The 26,138-nt window shown below is 41.2% G+C and overlaps 2 protein-coding genes across 2 annotated transcripts in view; one reads left to right on the top strand and one right to left on the bottom strand.

Moving 5' to 3' along the window:
* IL1RAPL2 (interleukin 1 receptor accessory protein like 2) overlaps nt 1-26,138 on the top strand; it is a 579,350-nt gene that overhangs the window by 10,562 nt on the left and 542,650 nt on the right. The window lies entirely within an intron of this gene.
* Nucleotides 7,155-8,488, bottom strand: LOC128069892 (testis-expressed protein 13A-like). The gene is made up of 2 exons (XM_052663109.1): nt 8,030-8,488; nt 7,155-7,916 (listed from the first exon to the last, which is right to left on the bottom strand). Exons 1-2 carry the CDS (start codon nt 8,486-8,488, stop codon nt 7,155-7,157), a joined length of 1,221 nt encoding a protein of 406 aa, XP_052519069.1.

Below are 26,138 nucleotides of genomic sequence, written 5' to 3'. Positions count from 1 at the left end.
TTTCAAGGACTGAACATTTCTCATCATTCAATTCCAGCTTAACTATTGATCTTTGAAAAGTTAACTGTAAACAAGTTGGTTGCCCAGGTCGTAATTTCTAGGATAGCAGATAGTTTCTTGTAGGAAAAATGAGATCCTGAATCTTAGAGAATTAATTGACTTCAGAAAAGATCCTGATTGTGCAGCAGGGTCTTAAGACTGCAGCAATGGCCTCTTCTGACCTGTGTAGGCTAGAGTGTTATGCAGTTAGTTATTTTTTTCCTCCTATTTTAGTTTATAAGTGGGAGTCCCTGATACAATTATTTTTGTAGCAAATATGCATAAAAGAACACATATATAACCTGAAAATATTATTTTTTAACCTCCACAATTTGATAATCTGCTTATTTTTAAAAAATTGTGCATAACTTGAATGACAAAGTAGTATCAATTATAGTTTATTTTCATTGCATTAACAGTAAATTAGACATGCTATAATGTTTAGAATATAACCATATTATAATACATTAGCTTTGTAATAATCAGAAATACAATCATTCTATTTTATAATACCTATGTCATTTTCAACTCCAGCTTATTTACTGAGGGAAAACAGATATTTATAGTTTAGTCAGCAGGATTACCTGCTTGGTAAGAATTAATGGCTTATATTTGATCATTAGAAAACAAGAATTAATTTCAAGTAATCACTGATGAGCTGCCTAACACTGGTATTCATTTCCTTCCATTCCTTTTATCATTACACAAGTTCAGTGATCTTCTGTTTTGTGATTATTTTGTTGATATCAGTGTTTCAACTTATTGCAGGAGTTGCAAATTCAAAGTCTTTCCAGTGTCCAGCTAGGTAATGCGATGGTTGTGGCAGGCAGGCGATCTGCAACATTTTGGAGTGGTGGAGGCAGTAGTAATCTCGATTATCTCATTTGCACGTACCCTCTGGCCACCAGCTTGGGCTCACTCTTTCTGTACCACGTTTCCAATAATGTATTAACTCTACCCAGAGCTGCAACTCACTGGTCCCACAATTCTTTCACTATCCACCACTCTCTTCTCACACTAACAGTTTAAATTCCATGATCAGTCAATTTAATCAATCTCATATATACCCTCTTGTTTCCCTAGACCCTTTCCCCCTTTATCTTACTCACTTGTGAAAACCACAACACTGTGTAAATCCAACTCTCCATCTGTGCTTGTATTTGTATCCTTCAGTACTGTAAGAAATAAGATAGTAGTAGAAAGTAAGAAAAAATAACTTTTGACTTATAGAATTATGATGTTTGAGGTGGTGCGTGAGGATCTTAATCAGGTGGCAAGAGTACAGGAATTACCAGGCAGGTTAAGCAATGTTAAAGAGCAAGGAGGCAGTAAAACATGGCCTATGTGCAGAGAAAAACAGGGAGGTCCGTGTGGCTGGAACCAGCGTTTATCAAGGCTTTTTTTTCTACATGTGAACATAATAACACTTAGTTTATGGAGGTTTCAGATATATTTTTGGAATGTGAGACTTTAAGACATTGACCACTTCTTAGAAAATAAAATAAATGACAGAACTAATGAGCACCTTACCATGCAGTCAGATAACACTGCATGTTTTTAGCAGGTGATGTTTCCAGGGAGACAATGTGTATTTATTTATTTATTTTTCTTTCCTCTTTTTTTCTTTTATTTTTTTAAATTATGAAAGTATGATAACACATTTATAGGAGGCTTGTAAAATACAGAACAAAGTTACATATATTTACATGTAAATATAAAGTTACACATATATGCATATATTACATAAGTTATATACATATATGAAATCAGTATATATTGAAGACCTGACTCAATGGAAAAGACCCTGATGCTAATAAAGATTGAAGGTGGGAGGAGAAGGGGACAACAGGGAATGAGATGGTTGGATGGCATCACAGACTTGATGGACATGAGTTTCACTAAGCTCCGGGAGTTGGTGATGGACAGGGAAGCCTGGCACGCTGCAGTCCATGGGGTCGCAAAGAGTCGGACATGACTGAGTGACTGAACTGAACTGAACTAGTATATGTTACAATTAGTTTTTATATAGGTAAATTAAGATTTTTGGTTGGAGGTTCAATATCAAACTCTCAATAATTAGTAGAATGAATATACAGAAAAGTAGATCTGAAAAGCACCATGAACCAATTCAACATAATTAAGATTTATACAACAAGAAAATGTGTATTTAAAAGGAATAAATTCCCTTCTCTGATTCAACCCTTATTAACAAAGGAGATGGTGCTGACCTTAGTATTATCAGTCGAAACATGCACTACAAGTAGTTTTCTCAGCAATGGAATGAATTCATATGGCGCCATCCCCACTCTCTCACCACCCTGAAGAATGATCCACCTTGGCAAGGTAGCTGGTTAATTTTCAATGAGTACAGTCTCTATCCATGGCTATGAAGTGGGAAAAAACCAAGTAGGATGGTGGTGCATAGTGCCACTCCAGGGCCTTTATCTCAGTAAAATGAGACCCAGATTAACATGAAGCTACACATATTAATTTCCAGACTAGATCATACTCTTTGCCGATAATAAGGCAATATACCCTTATTTAGGTTGAGAGGTGCTATATGCATATTTTCATTTTTCAGCCCCATTACCCTGACCCTCCCAAACCCTTCCTCTGACTCCCTGTAAAGGAGAGTATTTTGGCCAGATTTCATATTTACCTTCATCTCGTTTACTCTCGGCCTTCCCTGGTAGCACAGTGGTAAAGAATCCACCTGCCAATGCAGTAGACGAGGGTTCAGTCCCTTGGTGGGGAAGATCCCCTGTAGAAGGGAATGGCAACCCACTCCAGTTTTCTTGACTGGAAGATACCATGGACAGAGGAGCTTTGAGAGCTATGGTCCGGGGGGTCACAAAGAGTCGGACTTGACTGAGTGCCTGAGAACACAACGCTTTGACTCTCAGGCAAGATCTATCTCTATGTCTACCCCTATACAGGCCCTTCCCCACCCCCACCCCCATTCCCTTTTCCCTCCCTCCCTCTGTATCTTATCTCTTCCTTTTCTGAGTCTAAAACTTACCCCTATAACCCCCCCCACACACACACACACACAGATTCTACAAACATAGAGGATGCTTTCCATACATATGGGTCACTGATTTACTGGCTGTAACCCTCAGATTACTAGGGTCTGGGGATTTTTATTTTGGTTGCATGAAACCTTTTCTTTTTCTAATAAGTCTTGCCAATAGAAACAGAAATAGATAGCAGGGAGGCACTTATCATGGATGACAGTGCAAAGAATGATGCTTTGAATGGCAATGTTCTATAGCATGGTGCAAGGTCACAGAAATTTCTAAATCTTAAGGCATGTAGGGAAATTTCCCATTAGATAGCATTGTTGTATTAACAATCTTGCAAACTTTTGAGTTTGATCCTACTGGACATAAAACAAAGATGGAAAAGCACTGTTGTTTCTAAATAAAATATGACTTTTTTACTTCACGTCATTTTAGAGACAGATGTAGCCAAGTCTGACTTCTCTAAGTCATTCCCTTTTGCTACTTTGCTTGCCATTTTCTCAAGCCCAGAGAGGATCACTACTGTCTCTGATTTCTCCCGCACTGGCAGATGGATTCTTTACTACTGTGCCACCTGGGGTCTTTCTTAAAGCAACATCATTTTTATAGCTGTCTTACTCTTGAGCTGCTCATCTAAGCATTGCTAGCCCAAGGGCTCAAAGGCCAAGCCATATCACTGACTTTGACCAAACCCTTGACACCTGTGAAATGTCTATTTGCTTCACTTGCTCACTGAGACTGGGTCTTTCTTGTGTGTGCGTGCTCTGTCACATCCAACTTTTGTGAGCCTATGGACTGTAGCTCACCAGGTCCCTCTGTCCATGTGATTTCCCAGGTAAGAATACTGGAGTGGGTGGCCAAGCCCTCCTCCAGGGGAATCTTCGCCACTCAGGGATTGATCCCTATGTCTCTGATTTCTCCTGCACTGGCAGATGGATTATTTACTACTGTGCCACCTGGGGTCTTTCTTAAAGCAACATCATTTTTATAGCTGTCTTACTCTTGAGCTGCTCATCTAAGCATTGCTAGCCCAAGGGCTCAAAGGCCAAGTCATATCACCTCTGTTGGATGTGTTGAGGATATTTAGTGATAGATGTAGAATTAGTTTATTAAATCCTTTCCTCTGTAGGTACAGAGAGAGAAGAACCTCTATATTGAGTGTGAAACACAAAATCTTGAAAATCAGTATCTTTCCCTTAATCCTATCAAACATAAAACCCAAATCCCAACAAACCAAATCATTTACTGAGAAAAAGTAAGTTATGCAAACAATGTGTATTACTGAAGTTAAGTGTCTGCTGCCCCTCCGGAACCACTCACCTTCCTTTCCAGTATCCCCTCCTAGGTTCCTATTGCAGTGCCTTTTGATTTTCTTTCATTTGGGCCCAGTTTGGCCCACTGGGAAACAGGATGTCATCTTTTCTTTCCCCTTCCCCATTCTACTTGTGAAAGTTATTCCTAAATATGCCTTTGTTCAGAAGCCCACACTCCCATCCTGACCTCCTCTCCTTACTCGTTCTCAGGCCCCTAGTCTAAGGTGTACATAGGCAAGAGCCCTTTTGGTTTCCCACCCCTTTGTGACAGAGATCAGTGTCTGCTCTCTCCTCCTGTCTCGAAGGAGGAGGTGGCCTTTCCAAGCCTACCCAAGCCAGTAAATTAACTTTACTTTTCGTATATTTGTGAACATTTATCTTACTTTCCTAACACAGAGGTATATAAAGAAATAAAAGCCCTCTATCCTGCTATCCCTACCCTACTCCATTTTTCTGGATAAAAAACGTTTTCCCAGAGCACTTCTATGCTTATATAAATGCATAATATAAAAGGAATACACACACACACACGTGTGTATGTCTGATACATATGCACACAGACTAATTTGCGGAGTAACTTTGTTTCATGTAAGATGCAGCTGGCCATCTTTTTCTTTTCTCTTAAACAGTACACTGAACATGTCTCCAACATAGTATGCAGGATCTACTTCATTCTCTTACGTACTTCTTGCATGTTCAAGCTTTCTGCAGCTATCTCCTTCCCCATGGCCCAAGTTTCTCTGTATTCAAAGAACTCTCGTGGTCTTGTATCCCACACACGTCATTCCTTCTCTTCATAGTTAAAGGCCCTTGAAGAAGAGCCCCCCTCACTGAGCACTTCCCACTTGCACTCACTCCTCAGTCCTTGAGATTGGGCTTCTACCCCCACCCCCACCCAGACTGGCTCAAAGATCAGCATGGCCAAACCCAAGGAACACTTTCCATGTCATAGTGCCCCACCCCCTGGAGCCCTGGGCACTGCTAAACACACTCCCCTTGCAACTCTTTCCCCCCTGTTTCAATCTCCTAAGTATTTCATTGCCTCCATGGTTCCCAACCAGGGGTGAATTTGTTCTCCTGTGAACATGTGAACATCCTTGATTGTTACAGTCTCTTCTGGGGGTGTGAGGTGTGCTACTGGCATCTAGTGGGTAGAGGCCAGGGATTCTGCCAAACATCCTGTAATTGACAGGACACCCCCTAGAGATGAGGTATCTACATCATCAGAAGATGGCAGGCAGATGCACTGTCAGGAGTGCTGAAACTGTGAAACTCTACCCTCCACACACATGCTCAGTCGTGTCTGACTTTTTGTGACCCTATGGACTGTAGCCCACCAGGCTCCTCTGTCCATGGGATTCTCCAGGCCAGAATACTGGAGTGGGTTGCCATCTCCCCTAGGGGATCTTCCCGACCCAGGGATTGAATCTACTTCTCCTTCTGCATTGGCAGGAAGGTTCTTTACCAACCAGCCACCTGGGAAGCCCCAAATTCTACCCTATAAGGATATAAACAAGCCCAAGAAAGTTTCTGTCAAGTGAAAGCCTTTTAATAACTAGCTAGGGATCTGGGCACAGATCCTGGTAACAATAATGCACATCTGCCCCCAAAGGAGACAACCAAGAGTCACATCCAGCTGCTGTAGAAATGTCCCAGGGCTAGTTTAGGGTCATAAAAAGTTTCAGTCTTTAGGTTCACAGTTCCCAGTGAATGTTCAGGGCTCCTCCAGTTGTGCCTCAGTCTGGTCCAGGTATAACTTCTCAACATCATTCCACCTGTGGGCTAAACCATACATTTAGCTCCCCTCAACACAGCTTAGTTATCAGAGAGGGAAATGCACACCATCCTCCCCCTCCCCCTTTTACCCCCTCCCTCTGGAAATTGATTTCCCATCAGGGTGTGTTCTATTATGCATTTCTGAATTTACTAGGACCTTTGTAGCCAGATTCCCCTCCCACTGTAATCTGGGGAGAGAAAAAATTTCTCAGGATCTTTTGATCCTTTGGTCAGTGGTCTAGACCAGCAAACCCTCCAGGTACTATCAGTTGCTGACTCACCTTGGCAGTGGCACAAGTTCCCTATTCAGATCTGCCTGTCCCTAGTTAGAAGTGGGGACTGGCAAGGATTCTCCTGTCACGAGGCTGAACAACAACGATAGCAGTCCTTGTCTGCAGCTAGTGCTGGCGTCCGCTGTGTGAAGCCCTGAGGGATTCCTTTAGGATTGGTGAATCTCTGCCCTGTTGTAAACCCAGGGTTAACCCCAGGCCTGCTTTAATTGTTTCTCACATAACTTGCTCAGAACATGAATGAACTTCTTGTCCAGTTCATTCCTGGAGACTTGGGATGCAGGAATCCCCACTAGTCCAATCCTGCTCCAACCATCTACAGCCTAGTGAAGGGAGGGGTAATGCAGGAAGTTGGGGTGCTATATACTGGCTGCCCCGGTCCACCAGATACTAGGTTTGGGAAAAGAAATACAAACAGAAGCTGCAGCACTTCTAGGGTGCCGAATGCCAGTGGTCTGGAACACAAAGGGGGTCGTCAAAACAAGTCTTTTTCTCTATATATCTCTCTCCCCTTAACCCCTCAATCTACACCTTCCCCAATCACTATCCCATACCTTCTCTCCCACCCCTTTCCCCTCCTCTCTCACAACTTCTTTCCCCCATTTAACCACCCATCCTTTCTCTCTACTCTTCCCAAGCCCTCTTCCCCCCCTTCCCCTCCCTCTGAAAACTGATCTCCCATCAGGTAAGTTTCTATTCTGTTTCACATTTCTGAATCAAGCGTTCTGTAGCCAGATATCTCTCCCACATCGGAAGCAAATTTTCTGCCTTGCAAAATTCAGAGCTTTACACCAAGGGCAGTTCCAATCCCCTGGCCTTCGAAATGATGCAGGTTTCCTCTGCTGATGGGGATCATAGTCACTCCTACTTCTGGTGGGTTCTTGAGGGCCTATTCCCCAGGCACCCCCATTAGACCACAAGCTAAAATCAAAGGGCCTGCAATGGGGAGACGGTTCAGCTGGAGCTCCTGCTGTGACCGCTGCTGCTGGTGAGGATGATGTGCTTGGGGATAATGTGGGTGTGGATGGTGTGGGTGCATCTGGAAAAGGAGATGAGCAGCATGAGTATGAGTATGTGAATGAGGCAGGGAGCTGGACAGGAAGGTTCCCTGGTGAGGCTGTACACATGGACTTGGTTGTTTTAAATAGATAACGCCTGGCTTTTCCCATGGACCTGCGATCTCCCTTCCTCTGCCCACCAGAGGTGTGACTTTTCTGGTCTACAACGCTGAGAAGCTGCATAATGTCTACAACCATCTCCTCTGCTGCCTCCTCAGCTTCCTCCACCCCCGCAGCTCCCGCCCCTTCCGCATCCTCCTTTCTTTCTCCTCTTGTGGCTTCAGAAGCCGCAGCAGGAGTAGCAGTGGCCCATGCCTCCTCCTCTTCCTCTTCACTGGTTCCTTCTGTCTCATCCCAACTGGCAGTGGCCATGGCCAGACCTGGCCCCTTGGCAGCTCGTTCCTGCAGAGACTCCAGCTCCTGGAGGAAGTGAACAGAGTTGAGACCTGTCCTGGGGGCAAGGCTGGGGCTGGGACTGGGGGCTGGGACTGGGGGCTGGGGCGGGAAGCAGGGCAGGGACCAAGTAATCTTACTGCCTGGAAGAGCTTCCACCTCAGCTGATCCCTTTCCTTCCGCGTCTTCTCCAGGTTGGCCTGCATTTGCTGCAGCTGGAAGGCTGCTTCCGTGCATTCCAACTCATGCTGTGCCATGAACAACTTCAGGTCTGAGGCCAAGGCATGTGCGGCCGACTTGTGCAGCCCAGCTAAGTCGTGCAGCCACTGCACCCTGTGCCCGTGTAACTGGCTCTGTCTGCAGGCAAAACGCATGCCCAGGGCTAGGCTGCCCCAGGCACAGGCCTCTTTGGCCTGGCCAGGCACCTGACGGTCCTCTAGGATGGCCTTGAACTTATCCTCCACCTTCTCCCAGGACAGAGAGAGATTCTCGAGGTAGAACTCCGGGCCTTTCGCGTGGCTGGACATCCTCTCGTTAATGAAAGCCATCACTTTACCATGCCAGAACCCACTACTTGGGTCTTCGGGTTTCAAGGCCATGATGACTGAGTGCCTTTGGGGCTTGGCTGGTCCTGTGGGGACGAATCAATCAGTCCTCTCCCTCCCCTCCCCCCATCCCTTCAATCTCCTCTTCTCTGGTTGCTCCCTTCCCCCCACCCCGCAGCCACCTCACACCCTCCTAAAGACCCTATACCTGCCTCAGGACACCTCCCACCAAGCCTCACCTCCTGTCAGTGGGCGTGCAGCCCAAACAAAACCACTTACCACAGCAAAAGAAATGATTTTGATCTCTATCTCCCTCCCTCCCTGAGGGCTCTGAAGAAAGAAAGGTTCCTAAAAACCGTTCAAGATGTTTGCCTTTGGACTGTTCCAACTTCCAGAAACGGCAGGGGTGGGAGAGGTGTGTGAGGAAGATTTCCCCCCTCCCCCGGCCGTAAGGGAACCTCCTATACTGTTGAAAGTCTTTGAAGTCATGGAGAAACAGGAGTGGTCAGAAAAGACTCATAATCAAGAACATGAAGGGCTTGTAATCGAGTATCAAAATTCTCAACCCCCCACCATAATGGTTTGTCCTGCTCATGAGACCCGCCCCTAGTTCTGACAGAATATTCTACCACCGGAAACAGCGCCACCCACTGCCCACTCAAGATTCTGTGAGAAGTGAAGGGAAACAGCGCCACCCCCTGCCCGCTCAAGATTCTGTGAAAAGTCAAGGGAAACAGCGCCGCCCCCTGCCCGCTCAAGATTCTGTGAAAAGTCAAGGGAAACAGCGCCGCCCCCTGCCCGCTCAAGATTCTGTGAAAAGTGAAAGAAAGTGAAGTCGCTCAGTCATCTCCGATTCTTTGCGACCCCATGGACTGGGTAGTCTGCCAGACTCCTCTGTCCATGGGATGGATCTTCCCGACGCAGGGATCAAACCCAGGTCTCCCGCGTTGTAGACAGATGCTTTACCGTCAGAGCCACCAGGGAAGTCCTCTGTAGCTGCCGTTATAGACACAGCAAAATTCTGATACTTGGTCAGCAAAGTTTTTAAAAATTATTATTATTATTATTAAGGGCTATGGGGATGGATAGAGGAGCCTGGTAGGCTGCAGTCCATGGGGTCGCTAAGAGTTGGACATGGCTGAGCGACTTCACTTTGACTTTTCACTTTCATGCATTGGAGAAGGAAATGACAACCCGCTCCAGTCTTCTTGCCTGGAGAATCCCAGGGACGGGGGAGCCTGGTGGGCTGCCGTCTATGCGGTTGCACAGAGTCGGACACGACTGAAGCGACTTAGCAGCAGCAGCAGGCAGAGAACCTTTGTCTCAACTACTTGTAACACAAAAGCAATCATAAGTAATATTTGAAGAAGTAGCTCTGTTCCAGCAAAACTTTACGTATAAAAAGTGACAACTGGTAGGATTTGGTCTGTCGTTTGCCAACTCCTGATCTAATTTCCTGTGTGTCCCAAAGATATCTCAAATCCAAAGGTTCATAAATTTACCTTTCTCCTAGGAAACAATTCTTTATATCCCTATGTTGTTCAGTAAAGAGGAATTGAAATCACTAATACCACCTCCCTTTAATAAGAATCAAATCAGTTCCCAAGTCTTATCGCTAATACCTCAGATGTCAAACTTTTTTGACATCCATTCCCATTTAGGGGTTGCCGCTGTTGCTTTTGCTTGTTAAATAATCTGCCTGAATTCCATTTCTGATTTCTAATATCTTCTTAATGTTTCCTATGATCATATTGCTTTCCAGCTTTAAAAATATTTAAATGAATTCCTGTGACAAATTCCTTGGTCTGACATTAGGGTCTCATCTCAGGCTACCTTTGTTATTAATTTAGCTCCCTCTAGTCTCTTCTCTCTCATTATTTGTATACCCAAGGGACTAGCCATGCAGAGATATATTCATTGTGGATTAAAATTTATGTTTCCATCCGAAAAATCAGATGTTCATTACTTGTTATCTGGGCATTATGTTCTGTGCTATGAACTACTTTGAAAAAGACAACAATTATTCTTTAAGGGTTTTATACCAGATAGTGACCGAAAAAAGATTATAAATTAGGCATTAAAGTATCACTTAAGAAGGTGGTTAAGTACCAGCACTATAAATCCCAGTGTTTTAGCTCTTGTTTAAAATGTTATCTTGTGTCTTCTTTCCATTTCAATTTGTGTTTTTAATTATCAACCCTTAGTGGGAAGGGTTCATATTTTTGCTTGTGCTTGAGGGACTTCTGCAGAAACAGCATTCAAAATATAATGTAGAAATCAGAAAGGTGAGGAATGGGGAGATGCTGGAGTCAGAGAGACCCATTAGGGGGGTGCTTAGTCAGTTCAGTTGCTCAGTCATGCCTGGCTTTTTGTGACCCCATGGACTGCAGGACTCCAGGCTTCTCTGTCCATCAGCAACTCTCAGAGCTTACTCAAACTCGTGTCCATCCAGTTGATGCCATCCAACCATTTCATCCTCTGTCGTCCCCTTCTCCTGCCTTCGATCTTTCCCAGCATCAGGGTCTTTTCAAATGAGTTGGCTCTCCTCATCAGGTGGCCAAAGTATTGAAGCTTCAGCTTCAGCATCAGTCCTTCCAATGAATATTCAGGGATGAATACCTTTAGGATTGACTGGCTGGACCTCCTTGCAGTCCAAGGGACTCTCAAGAGACTTCCCCAACACCACAGTTCAAAAGCATCAACACTTTAGCACTCAGCTTTTTTATGGTCCAACTCTCACATCCACACATGACTACTGGAAAAACCATAGCTTTGACTAGATAGACCTTTGCTGGCAAAGTTATGTCTCTGCTTTTTAATGTGCTGTCTAGGTTGGAAATAGCTTTTCTTCCAAGGAGCAAGCATGTTTTAATTTCATGGCTGCAGTCACCATCAGTAGTGATTTTGGAGCCCCCAAAATAAAGTCTGTCACTGTTTCCATTGTTTCCCCATCTATTTGCCATGAATTGATGGGACCAGATGCCATTATCTTTGTTTTTTGAATGTTGAATTTTAAGTCAGCTTTTTAATTCTCCTCTTTCACGTTCATCAATAGGCTCTTCAGTTCCTCTTCACTTTCTGCCATAAGGGTCGTGTCATCTGCGTATCTGAGGTCATTGATATTTCTCCCTGCAATCTTGATTCCAACTTGTGCTTCATCCAGCCCAGCATTTTGCATGATGTACTCTGCATATAAATAAACACAGTGACAATATACAGCCTTGACGTACTTCTCTCCCAATTTGGAACCAGTCCATTGTTCCATGTCCGGTTCTAGCTGTTGCTTCCTGATCTGCCTACAGAATTCTCAAGAGGCAGTTAAGGTGGCCTGGTATTCCTATCTCTTTAAGAATTTTCCACAGTTTGTTGTGATCCACACAGTCAAAGGCTTTGGCATAGTCAATAAAGCAGTAGTAGATGTTTCTCCTGAACTCTTTTGCTGTTTATATGATCCAAACGCATGCTGGGAATTTGATTTCTCATTCTTCTCCCTTTTCTAAATCTAGCTTGAACATCTGGAATTTCTTGGATCACATACTGCTGAGGTCTGGCTTGGAGAATTTTGAGCATTTCTTTGCTATTAGCTGAGATGACTGCAATTGTGTGGTAGTTTGAACGTTCTTTGGCATTGCCCTTCTTTGGGACTGGAATAAAAATTGACCTTTTCCAATCTTGTGGCCACTGCTGAGTTTTCCAATTTGCTGGCATATTGAGTGCAGCACTTTCATAGCATCATCTTTTAGGACTTGAAATAGCTCAGTTGGAAGTCCATCACCTCCACTAGCTTTGTTCATAGTGATGCTTCCTAAGGCCCACTTGGCTTCAAACTCCAAGATGTCTCTCGTTCTAGGTGATTGATTACACCATTGTGGTTATCTGGTCATTAAGATATTTTTTTGTATAGTTCTTCTGTGTATTCTTGCCACCTTTTCTTAATATCTTCTCCTTCTGTTAGGTCCATACTGTTTCTATCTTTTATTGTGCCCACCTTTGCATAAAATGCTCCCTTGGTATCTCTAATTTTCTTGAAGAGATCTCTAGTCTTTCCCATTTTGTTGTTTTCCTCTATTTCTTTGCATTTCATTGATCACTGAGGAAGGCTTTCTTATTTCTCCTTGTTATTCTTTGGAACTCAGCATTCAGATGGGCATATCTTTCCTTTTTTGCTTTGCCTTTAGCTTCTCTTTTTTCTCAGCTATTTGTAAGGCCTCCTCATGCAGCCATTTTGCTTTTTTGCATTTCTTTTCCATGGGAATGGTCTTGATCACTGCCTCCTGTATAATGTCACTAACCTCCATTCATAGTTTTCAGGCACTCTGTCTATCAGACCTAATTGTCTGAATCTATTTGAATTCAGAATCTAGTTGTCACTTCCACTGTATAACCATAAGAGATTTTATTTAGACCATATCTGAATGGTCTAGTGTTTTCCCCTACTTTCTTCAATTTAAGTTTGAATTTTGCAGTAAGGAGTTCATGATCTGAGCCATAGTCAGCTCCGGTCTTCTTTCTGCAGATTGTGTAGAGCTTCTCCATCTTTGGCTGCAAAGAATGTAATCAGACTTGTTTCAGTATTGACCATCTGGTGATGTCCATGTGTAGAGTTGTCTCATGTTATTGGAAGAGTGTGTTTGCTATGACCAGTGTGTTCTCTTAGCAATACTCTGTTAGCCTTTGCCCTGTTTCATTTTGTGAAACAAAAGAAGACCATACTGGCCTGTTACTCCAGGTGTCTCTTGACTTTCTACTTTTGCGTTCCAGTCCCCTATGATGAAAAGGACATCTTTTTTGGCATTAATTCTAGAAGGTCTTGTATGTCATCATAGAACAACTCTTCAACTTTAGCTTCTTTGACGTTAGTGTTTGGGGCATGGACTTGCATTACTGCGATATTGATTGGATTGCCTTGGAAACAAACAGAAATCATTCTTTCATTTTTGAGATTGTACTTAAGTACAGCATTTCAGAATCTTTTGTTTACTATGAGGGTTACTCCATTTCCTCTAAGGGATTCTTGCCCATCATCTGAATTAAATTTGTCCATTCCAGTCCACTTTATTTCACTAATTCCTTAAACATCAATGTTCACTCTTGCCATTTCTTGTTTGGCCACTTCCAATTTACCTTGATTCATGGACCTAACATTCCAGGTTCCTATGCAATATTGTTCTTTACAGCATTGGACTTTCTTCCATCATCAGTCACATCCACAACTGGGTATTGTTTTTGCTTTGGCTCCATCTCTGTTCTTTCTGGAGTTATTTCTCCACTCTTCTCCAGTAGCATTTGCTACCATAATTCAAAATGTAAACTAAGGGCAGTGGTGTTTAGGATGGAGTTATGCACATCCAGAGCTTTTTGTTAAGCAGAATTGTTACGAATGTCAAAGAAGGGTCGGGATGAGAGAATGAATAGGCTAATTCCCAGGTTTCTGTTATAGGGAACTATGTAGATGATGATGCTATGTGCTTATATGGAAAATGAAAGAGAAACTAGGTGTGTTCACCTTTAGACATACTAAGATCCCTGTGGGACGTCCCAATAGAGATATCCTATAGGTGGTTAGATGTATGAGTCTAGAACTTAGGAGAGACATCAGGGCTGGAGATGTATTGAGATATGGATTTTGGATTTGAAGCAATGGTTAATATAACCCAGGGAGAGGACACAGAACAAGAAAAACAGAGTGCCTAGGATAGATTCCTCCTAGAGGATTTTTCCTCCATCGACATCTTCCTTTCTGCCACTGTCCACTATCATTGACAGTTTTATGGCTTGCCTACTTCTTTGCCTTCTCTTCTAGCCTCAGGACATTTTTACCTTACTTTTTTTTTTATTACTTCTATAACACTTTAAACATGAACTTTAGCTTGTGATCACATGTCTCTGTATAGTCCCATCCTTCTCATTCTGCTTATAAACACTTTCAGAAAATTAAATAATTTCTTTGGACCAAAAGGTTGGAGGAGGGAAAAAATGAAGACAGGGAGACCTGTTAAGATGCTAATTTAGTAGTACAGAGAAGACACGGTTGGTGCTTGAACTGTGGCAGGACCTAGATGAAATATCAGGTAAGAGGAGCATTTTAAAACAGAATTAGCACAGCTTGTTAACCAATTGTGTAAGGGAAATAAGTACAGATATGTGGAATGGAGGATGATTTTGAGGCATCTAACTTGAGAAACTAGATAGTATGGTTAGCGATGCCTCTCTAATTATTATAGATAACATAGGAGCAATAACAGATTGCAGGGAGGAGATTCAGTCTTGGGACTGATAAGTGCCTTCATGATATTAATATGCAATCAGAGTTTGGGCTGGAACTTAGGAGAGAGTACAGAACTAGAGAAAAATATTACAGACTTCGATGTCTTCAGCACTTAGTTTGTGGTTGAAATCTAGTGTTTTAACAAAATTTACGGAGGTGAAAGCTGGAGGGACAAAATAAAGAAACAAACAAGCAAATAAAACAGAAGTAGGAATCCCGAGGCCTAGGGGAGGATGGCTAACATTTTGGAGATACCTCCGGGAAAAAAGGGCTTCCCTGGTGGTTCAGACGGTAAAGAATCTGCCTACAATGCAGGACACCCGGGTTCAATCCCAGTCTTGGGAAGATCCCCTGGAGAAGGGAATGGCAACCCACTCCAGTATTCTTGCCTGGACAATTCCATGGACAGAGGAGCCTGTGGGCTACAGTCCATGGGGTCGCAAAGAGTGGGACATGACTGAATGAGTAACACACAGGGAAAAAGAAGAGCCAACCGTAGAGTTAAAAAGAGTGATCATAGAAGTAGACAGTCCTAAGTGAAAGATATCTTAGAAATAACGAGGGGTTTAGAAAGTTGAAGGAATGAGAGTGGAGTAGAGGTCGTTAGATTTGGCAAGTAAGATATCCTTGAGTCGATTGATAGAAATTCAATAGACTAAAGGGGCAGAAATCCAATGTTAGTGGGTCATAGAGTGAAGTTAGAGCAACATGCAGAACTTTTGCATGTTACCAGTCTTTTAAGACCTCTGACAGTGGCAGTTATGGTGGGTAGGCAGGGATCAGAGAATAGATCACAGAGACATAAGGTATTACAGCTTAGTTGCTAAGACAATTAACGTATATAATTGTCAACACAAAAATACAATACTCTATCTTCTGTATGGGGAAGAAGATAACCACATAGAAAGGAAACTCGGTGCTTTTGCTGTGTTTGCAATGTGACTTGGGTGATAAAGCAAAGCTTTGTGAATATTGTAAGAATACTTACAAAACTACTTATTGACAGATACAGAAATATCAGTGTAATCTAAATGAAAAGAAGTGGAGAAGTAAGAAATTCAGTTAACCCTTCAACAACATGGGTTTGAACTGTATGGTCCAATGATATGCCATTTTTTTCAGTAGTAAATGCTATAGTGTGGCACGATCCACAGTTGGTTGAATCATGGATGCAGAATCACTGATGGAGGAACCACATTATATGGCATCCCTAACCACACTGTTTAACTATAATTATAGAGTCAGTACAGTTGGTTGTAGAAGGTTTCCTGGAGGAGACTTTTTTCTTTTTAAAATGAACATCAGGATTCTCCACAGATTTCTGAAGAGCTTTTCGGTTATGGTCTTACTATGTAGCAGATTGACTCTTTTAAAATTGTCTTCCACCAAACAATAAAGCAGGGGTCACTAATAACATGTTGTGGATTATGGTGGTGGCAGGCAGTCTTTTAAATTTCCCTTGATTATGCCTTTATCTTTACCCACATCCCAGTCAGTCATTGGCAACAGATTTTGGACTAGCTACTTGTATCTCTAGGTGGCAGATTGCGATTGCTTTCCTGGAGAATGGTGGCAAACTTGCCACTGGAAAGATCCTTAATTCACAGTTATCTATGAGTGGGTTATTTTACATACACACACATGCACACACACACACACAATATTTTTCTTGAGTAGGTGTCTGACTTAACTACTCTACCTCCAGATAAATTATAGTTTATTTTGAATTCAGGGCAAATGACATTTTGATAGGAAAATTTTATCTTGAGCAAGTAGTTTTTAGAATATATATAATTTCTATTGTAACCTGATCCATTGTCTACTGTTTCTTTAAACAACAAAACAAAATATCTAGATTTACTTTACAGCTTGACTTGGAAGTCAGTGGATAAGGTATTAATTATATAGTGGTGATGTTAAAGGGGGTTACTTTCTACTGAGCACTTGCTACATGTTGGGTATTGTGCTAAGTGTTTTAAATGAGCTCGTTGTTGAGAGACAATTTCCAATGGATCTCTGAGAGCTTAGTTGGTGGCTCAGAGGTTAAAGCGTCTGCCTGCAATGCGGGAGACCTGGGTTCGATCCTTGGATCAGGAAGATCCCCTGGAGAAGGAAATGGCAACCTGCTCCAGTATTCTTGCCTGGAGAATCCCATGGACGGAGGAGCCTAGTAGGCTACAGCCCACGGGGTCGCAAAGAGTCGGACATGACTGAGCGACTTCACTTATGAGCAGAAAAACTGTCCCTTGTCCCAGATTATCTTTTCAAGAATGTATATATCGAGAACAGCCATAAAAGGTAGAGATTGTGTCTTCCACCAAAGTGAATGACAATTTTGCTTGCAGCCTTGGAAAATATAGATAATAACTCCCTCTGGAGCAAAAGGCAGGCATGCCTTTGTCCCATTATTAAAGACTTGTGCTTCCTAAGCATGGGATTCTTCTCCTATAATGCAGCCTGCTGCTTGTGTAAAGTGTCATCTGGCCCTCTTTGTATTGCTTTGTGGGAATTGGGTTTGGGGAAGCAACGCAAATGCTGATACTCTGGCTATTTCTATTGCAGTGAATAATTAACTGTCCACTGTTTCTGACTCAAGAATCTTTTTTCTTCTACCAACACTCATGAAACTTGGAGGTACAGTAAAGTCTCAGACCCTTCATAGTTTTTAGCACTTATGTAACACAACAACCCTATCAGGATATTCAGTTTTGTCCAACACTTTGTGACACCATGGACTGTAGCCTGCCAGTCTCCTCTATTCATGGGATTTCCAGGCAAGAATACTGGAGTGGATTGCCATTTCCTTCTCCAGGGGAAATTCCTGATCCAGGGATCGAACCCAGGTCTCCTGCATTGCAGGCAGATTCTTTACCAACTGAGCCACCAGGAAAGCCCTTTTATTAAGTCACATATTACATATGCAAGGATGAAACTCCATGATCTGTCGAAAGATCCATGGTTAGGACATGACAGAGTTGGATTCTGAAACAGCTTCTCGGACTCCAGTGACCACATTCCCAAGGAGTGAGAATTCTTAAGTCTAGTTCAGTTAAGTCTCTGGGTTGACCTTTTCTCAGACTGCCTAATGAACCATAAGGAAATTACGTTTGAGTAGTCCTGAGTTGGAGATTATCACTGTCATGCCAAAGGGTGAGTGTTCATTTCAGCAGGAGAGAAAAATAGTTAATAAAGTATTCTCTGTTCATACCTCTAATGAATCCTTGTTTATTAACTGTGTTTCTACCTAATGGAACGAATGTACATAAATTCAAACCTATTATATTGACATTCTTATAAACTAGGTGTATCACCTATGAAAGCTGACATTCTTTATTAAAAACAAACTAAAAAAAGACACAAAGATGTCCTGAGCTCTTCACAACTTATTTATAAGACTATAAGTCTTATTTATAAGACTATTTGTTTATAGGCTCAAAAGGAGAAAAGTGAAAATTTTCAAAAGATTTTGTGTTCCCCCAACTTCTATTATACCACAGATATTTCTGTGATTGTATAAGTTTACATCTGCTTTTTAATATACGTGGCACATAGAAGGACCTCAAAAATATCACGTGAATGCATCTAAAAGGTTGTGGCTCTGCATAAAATGGTAATGTATAATTATAGCTGATTTTTGATGTTGTACAGCAGAAACCAACACAACATAGTAAAGCAATTTTCCTTCAATTAAAAAATAAATTTAAAATAATAATAGTAATAATAAAGAAATTAGTCATAGCTTTGTCCCACTTGATCTTTAAAAAAAAGACTTAAAATTTCAGAGAAGTTTTAGGTTCGCAATAAAATTGAGAGGAAGGTACAGAGATTTCCCATATATCTCCTGCCTCCACACATGCGTATGCCATTATCAAAATCCACCATCAGAGTGGAACATTTGTTACAACTGGTTAACTTACATTGACACATCATTATCACCCAAAGTCCAGAGTTTTCATTGTAGTTCACTGTTGATATTCAGCATTTTATGGGATTGGACAAGCATATAGTGACATGTATCCACCATTATAGTATCACACAGAGTATTTTTTACTTATCTAACAATCTTCAGACCTCTGCCTATTCATAGCCCCCCACCCTCTCAACCTTGGCGACCAGTGATGTTTTACTGTCTCCATAGATTTGACTTTTATACAAGGTCATATAGTTGGAATCTTACAGCCTTTTTAGATTAGCTACTTTTTCTAAGTAAATGTATTTAATGTTCTTTCATGTCTTTCCTGGCTTGATAGCTCATTTCTTTTTAGCATTAAATAATATGTCATTGTCTGAATGTACCACAATTTGTTTATCCATTCACGTAACTGAAAGATATCTTGTTCAGTTCAGTTCAGTCGCTCAGTTGTGTCCGACTCTTTGTGACCCCATGAATCGCAGCACGCCAGGCCTCCCTGTCCATCACCATCTCCCGGAGTTCACTCAAACTCACGTCCATCGAGTCCGTCATGCCATCCAGTCATCTCATCCTTGGTCATCCCCTTCTCCTCCTGCCTCCAATCCCTCCCAGCATCAGAGTCTTTTCCAATGAGTCAACTCTTCGCATAGGAAAAGGAGTACGTCAAGGCTGTATATTGTCACCCTGCTTATTTAACTTCTATGCAGAGTACATCATGAGAAATGCTGGACTGGAAGAAACACAAGCTGGAATCAAGATTGCCGGGAGAAATATCAATAACCTCAGATATGCAGATGACACCACCCTTATGGCAGAAAGTGAAGAGGAGCTAAAAAGCTCTTGATGAAAGTGAAAGAGGAGAGTGAAAAAGTTGGCTTAAAGCTCAACATTCAGAAAACGAAGATCATGGCATCCAGTCCCATCCCTTCATGGGAAATAGATGGGGAAACAGTGGAAACAGTGTCAGACTTTATTTTTTGGGGCTCCAAAATCACTGCAGATGGTGACTGCAGCCATGAAATTAAAAGACGCTTACTCCTTGGAAGAAAGATTATGACCAACCTAGATAGTATATTCAAAAGCAGAGACATTACTTTGCCAACTAAGGTCCGTCTAGTCAAGGCTATGGTTTTTCCTGTGGTCATGTATGGATGTGAGAGTTGGACTGTGAAGAAGGCTGAGCACCAAAGAATTGATGCTTTTGAACTGTGGTGTTGGAGAAGACTCTTGAGAGTCCCTTGGACTGCAAGGAGATCCAACCAGTCCATTCTGAAGGAGATCAGCCCTGGGATTTCTTTGGAAGGAATGATGCTAAAGCTGAAACTCCAGTCCTTTGGCCACCTCATGTGAAGAGTTGACTCATTGGAAAAGACTCTGATGCTGGGAGGGATTGGGGGCAGGAGGAGAAGGGGACGACCGAGGATGAGATGGCTGGATGGCATCATGGACTTGCTGGACGTGAGTCTGAGTGAACTCCAGGAGATGGTGATGGACAGGGAGGCCTGGCGTGCTGCGATTCATGGGGTCACAAAGAGTCGGAGACGACTGAGCGACTGAAATGAGCTGAACAACTCTCTTGCTTCCAAATTTTGGTAATTATGAAAAAAAATCTGCTATAAATGTCTATGTGCAGGTTTTTGTGTGGTTATAATGTGGATGGATACCAAGAATATGAATGCCAGATCACATGGTAAGAGTATGTTTCATTTTGTAAGACATTTGTCTTGCAAAGTGGCTGTACCATTTTGCATTCCTACCATTAATGGATGAGTGTTCCTGTTGATCTGCATCCTCATCAGCTTTTGGTGTTGTCACTTGTTCTGGATTTTGGCCATTCTAGCAGGTGTTTAGTAGTATCTCGTTTTCATTTGTATTTCCCTGATTACATGTGATGTGCATGCATGCGTGCTAAGTTGCTTCAGTCGTGTCAGACTCTGTGCAACACAGTGGACCATAGCCTGCCAGGCTCCTTTCCATGGGATTCTCCAGGCAAGAGTACTGGAGTGTGTTGCCATCCCCTCCTCCAGGGGATCTTCCCAACCCAGGGATTAAACCTGCGTCTCTTATGTCTCCTGCATTGGCAGGTGGGTTCTTTACCAGCAGCACCTTTCCAAATGCTTATTAGCCACAGGTGTGTCTTTTTTTTATGACGCGTCTGTTAAGGTCTTTGGCTCGTTTTTAAGTTGGGTTGTTTTCTTTTTTTTTTTTCCTTATTGTTAAGTTTTAAGTATTTTTTGTATGTTTTGGATAACTTTATCAGATGTGTCTTCAGCAAATATTTTCCCCCAGTCTGTGGTTTCTTTCCTAATTCTTTTGATATAGTCTTTTGAAGAGCAGAAGTTTTTCATTTTAACCAAGTTCAGCTTATCAATTATTTCTTTAGTGCTATGATTTTTAAAATTACTGCCATATTCATTGTCATCTAGGTTTTCTCCTATGTCGTCTTCTAGTTTTATAGTTTTGCATTTTATGTTTAGGTCTGTGATAAGTCTAAAGATCTGTGTCTAGATTCTTTTTTTTTGCATGTGGATGTGCAATTGTTCCAGCACCATTTGTTGCAAAGACTATCTTTGCTCCATTGTATTGCCTTTGCTTCTCTGTAAAAGATCAGTTCACTATATTAATGTAGGTTTATTTCCGGTCCCAACATTCTATTCCATTGATCTATTTGTCTATTCATTTGCCATCATCATAATGTCTTAACTATTGTAGCTTTATAGTAGACCTTGAAGTCAGGTAGTGTCAGTCTTCCAACCTTGTTCTTCTCAGTTTTGTGCATGTGTGCGAAGTTGCTTCAGTTGTGTCTGACTGTTTGTCAGACACCCTCCAAGCTCCTCTGTCCATGGGATTCTGTCCATGGGATTCTCCAGGCAAGAATACTGGGGTAGGTTGCCATGCTCTCCTCCAGGGGATCTTTCTGACCCAGGTATCGAGCCCGCATCTCTTATGTCTCCTGCATTGGCAGGTGGGTTCTTTACCACTAGTACCACCTTGGAAGCCCTTTCAGTTTTCTACTTATCATTATATGGATCGTGTAAGTAATTTGTTATATATATATATATGTTCTTTGTTTAGTATTTTTTAATATAAATGGTATGTTTTTCATTTCAAAGTGTTCATTGCTGACATATAGGGAAGCAATAGACTTTTGTGTCAGTTATATCCATATAACCTACAACCTTGACATAGATGTTCTTTAGTTCCAGGTGCTTTTTTTGTTGTTCTTTCAGATTTTCTACATAGAAAATCATATAATCTATGAATTTTCTTGTCTACTTCAGTTTTAACTGGGAGTTCTAGTATAATGTTGAAAAGGAGTGGTGAGAGAGGAGATATGGCCTCATTCTTGATCATAGTGGGAATATTTCTAGTTCCTCACCACCAAGTATGATGTCAGCTGTTGGCTTTTTGTAGATATTCTTTATCAAGTTGAGGAATTTCCCCTCTAGTACTAGTTTACTGAGAATTCTTATTATAAATGGGTTTTGGGTTTTGTCAGATGCTTTTCCTGTGTCTACTGATAGGATCATGTGTTTTTTCTTCTTTAGCCTGTTGATATGATGGATTTCATTAACTGCTTTTTGAATGTTGAACCAGGAAAACTCTTACTTGGTTGTGGTATATAATTCTTTTTCTCCATTGCTGGATTTGATTTGCTGATATTTTATTGAGGATTTTCATCTATGTTTATGGGAGATATTAGTCTGTGGTTTTCTTTTAATGTCTTTGGTTTTGTTATTAGGGTAACAATAGCCTCATAGAATGTGTTAGAAAGCTTTCCCTCTGCTTCAGTCTTCTAAAAGAGATTATAGAAAATTGGTTTAATTTATTTCTTAAATATTTGATAGAATTTACCAGTGAATCCATCTGGGCCTGGTGTTTCTCCTTTGGAAGGTTATTAATTATCTATTCTATTACTTTAATACCTGTAAGTTTATTCATATTTTCTGCTTCTTCATATATGAGTTTTGGCATATTGTGCCTTTTTGAAAAACATGCCAAAAAATTCGGTCCTTTTCATCTATGTTATCAAGTTTGTGGGCATATAGTTGTTCATAATATTCCTTTGTTTTCCTTTTAGTATTCATAGGATTTGTGTTGATGTCTCCTCTTTTATTTCTGATATTAGAAAGTTATATTCTCCCTTTTTTCTCTTCCTCTTTACTTTTAAAATATTAACATTGCATGTTTGCTGTTATATGTACTTATTTCTGGGCTTCCCTGGTGGTTCAGACAATAAAGAATTTGTCTGCAGTGCAGGAGACTCAAGTTTGATCCCTGGGTCAGGAAGATCCCCTGAAGAAGGGAATGGCTACCCATTCCAATATTCTTGCCTGGAGAATTCCATAGACGGAGGAGCCTGGTGAGCTACAGTATTTATTTTTGCACTCATCTGAAAGTCTCTTTTTCTACACAATCAAATATATTTTTCAGCAATATCTTATTTTATAATGATTCTCGAGAAATGGAATTCACCAAAGGGCCTGATATCCTATTTGTTTATTCATTTTTTCCCCTTCCGTAAATTAAGTATAATATCAGTTCATAGTTCTTTTGTTTTGAGAGCAATATCATCCAGTGATCTAGATTGACTAATTGATAGTTATGAAAAACCGTCAGTTTGCATTTAAAAAATGTCAGAAAGCAAATTTTGTTTTAGTTTATTAACCATTAAATGGTTCTGTAATTTTCAAGGAAAGTATTTTGAAATGAGCATAAGACAATTGAAAGAACCATTTAGAAGTTTTCGACTATACTGTGAGGCATTTTATCTGGGCTTCTGCTTGTAGATATGAAAGAGTTCCCTAATTTATTTAGTTTCTTTTCAGTAGGTTAGTCCTGGTGATACAACAAATTCATATAAACTCAAAATTTGAAATAAAGCTTTAAATATTATATATTAGCATGTTTTATAAATGGGAATTGGAAAGGGACATCTGTATTTTTCATGTATATTTTAAATTCGAGGTCTTACTTTTCCCCTTAGGAAACCCAAGATAGTCAACATTTTACTTTAGAAATATTTCTGTGAAAAAAAGTATACATTATGGCCTACAGTAGCTAGCATTAAACCTTTGGAATAGAAAGCAAGGTTTATTTATAAATTTGCAAATTCTGTGCTGTGCATTTTAATAACAGTGTTGTTTAAGTGTTATCTTTACACATCTGCATTTCTTTCTGTGAGTATCCCTGAACTGGTATGGATAACTATGAGTTAATTTGGCTGATATCATCAAGTTCTGAGAGTAATCAGGGTCTAACAAAACCTCTTTTCTAATCCACTGACAAGCTGTATGATTTTGACTAATTTATTTATCCTCTTTGCATCTTCTTTTCCTATACAAAATATAGATGATAGTTACTCTGCACTTTCATCCTGTATTATTGCCAGAATTAAGTAAAATAGGAGATATGGCAACACTTGAAAGATGACAAATGTGTAAAATTGTGTGTAAGGCATTGCTTCAACATCACTGTGAAAGCCCTTGGCACATATTGAGCCTGAACATGTTCCTTGTCCTCCTCAGGATGTAGAGGGAGGACAGAAAAAAAAAATTGTAATTCCCATTCTTGCACACTCATCAGTCTGCCTTCTCAAATTTGCAAAGCTCTGGTTGTACCTAATGATAGAAAAATAACATTTTTAGGTCCCTGTTGTGGGAAACATTTTAAATAGAACTGGCCTGTGGCATTTTTCAAAATAAAATCTAAATAATTCGAGATTGTTGGTGGGAACTGTGCCAGGGCTAGATTACACAACTAATAAAAATCAACCTGAGTCCTGGTATGAACCTAACAGAAGCAGAAGATATTAAGAAGAGGTGGCAAGAAAACACAAAAGAACTATACAAAAAAAATTTCTTCATGACCCAGATAATCACGATGGTGTGATCACTCACCTAGAGCCAGACATCTTGCAATGCGAAGTCAAGTGGGCCTTAGGAAGCATCACTACGAACAAAGCTAGTGGAGGTGATGGAATTCCAGTTGAGCTATTTCAAATCCTGAAAAATGATGCTCTGAAAGTGCTGCACTTGATATGCCAGCAAATTTGGAAAACTCAGCAGTGGCCACAGGACTGGAAAAGGTCAGTTTTCATTCCAATCCCAAAGAAAGGCAATGCCAAAGAAGAATGCTCAACCTACCACACCGTTGCACTCATCTCACACGCTAGAAAAGTAATGCTCAAAATTCTCCAATCCAGGCTTCAACAGTACATGAATCATGAACTTCCAGATGTTCAAGCTGGTTTTAGAAAAAGCAGAGGAACCAGAGATCAAATTGCCAAAATCCATTGGATCATCGAAAAAGCAAGAGAGTTCCAGAAAAACATCTACTACTGCTTTTTTGACTATGCTAAAGCCTTTGACTGTGTGGATCACAACAAACTATGGAAAATTCTTAAAGAGATGGGAATTCCAGACCACCTGACCTGCCTCTTGAGAAATCTGTATTCAGGTCAGGAAGCAACAGTTAGAACTGGACATGGAACAACAGACTGGTTCCAAATCGGGAAAGGAGTACGTCAAGACTGTATATTGTCACCCTGCTTATTTAACTTCTATGCAGAGTACATCATGAGAAATGCTGGGATGGATGAATCCCAAGGTGGAATTAAGACTGCCAGGAGAAATATCAGTAACCTCAGTTATGCAAATGACACCACCCTTATGACAGAAAGTGAAGAAGAACTAAAGAGCCTCTTGATGAACGTGAAAGAGGAGAGTGAAAAAGTTAGCTTAAAGCTCAGCATTCAGAAAACTTAGATCATGACATCCTGTCTCATTTGCTGCTAAGTCACTTCAGTCGTGTCTGACTCTGTGCGACCCCATAGACGGCAGCCCGCCAGGCTCCCCTATCACTGGGATTCTCCAGGCAAGAACACTGAAGTGGGTTGCCATTTCCTTCTCCAATGCATGAAAGTGAAAAGTGAAAGTGAAGTCGCTCATGGCAAATAGATGGGGAAACAGTGGAAATAGTGGCTGACTTTATTATTATTATTATCATTTTTGGTCTCCAAAATCACTGTCAATGGTGACTGCAGCCATGAAATTAAAAGACGCTTGTTCCTTGAAGAAAAGCTATGACCAACCTAGACAGCATATTAAAAAGCAGAGACATTACTTTGCCGACAAAGGTCCATCTAGTCAAAGCTATGGTTTTTCCAGTAGTCATGTATGGATGTGAGAGTTGGACCATAAAGAAAGCTGAGCACCAAAGAATTGATGCTTTTGAACTGTGGTGTTGGAGAAGACTCTTGAGAGTCCCTTGGACTGCAAAGAGATCCAACCAGTCCATCCTAAAGGAAATCAGTCCTGAGTATTCATTGGAAGGACTGAGGCTGAAGCTGAAACTCCAATACTTTGGCCACCTGATGCTAAGAACAGACTCATTTCAAAAGACCCTTATGCTGGGAAAGATTGAAGGCAGGTGGAGAAGGGGATGACAGAGGGTGAGATGGTTGGATGGCATCACTGACTCAATGGACATTAGTTTGAGTAAACTCCAGGAGTTGTCGATGG

The sequence above is a fragment of the Budorcas taxicolor genome, chromosome X (assembly GCF_023091745.1).
Source record: "Budorcas taxicolor isolate Tak-1 chromosome X, Takin1.1, whole genome shotgun sequence".
NCBI classification, from domain to species: domain Eukaryota; kingdom Metazoa; phylum Chordata; class Mammalia; order Artiodactyla; family Bovidae; genus Budorcas; species Budorcas taxicolor.
Note: the sequence above shows the minus strand (reverse complement) of the source record. Positions and strands in the feature narration are given on the sequence as shown.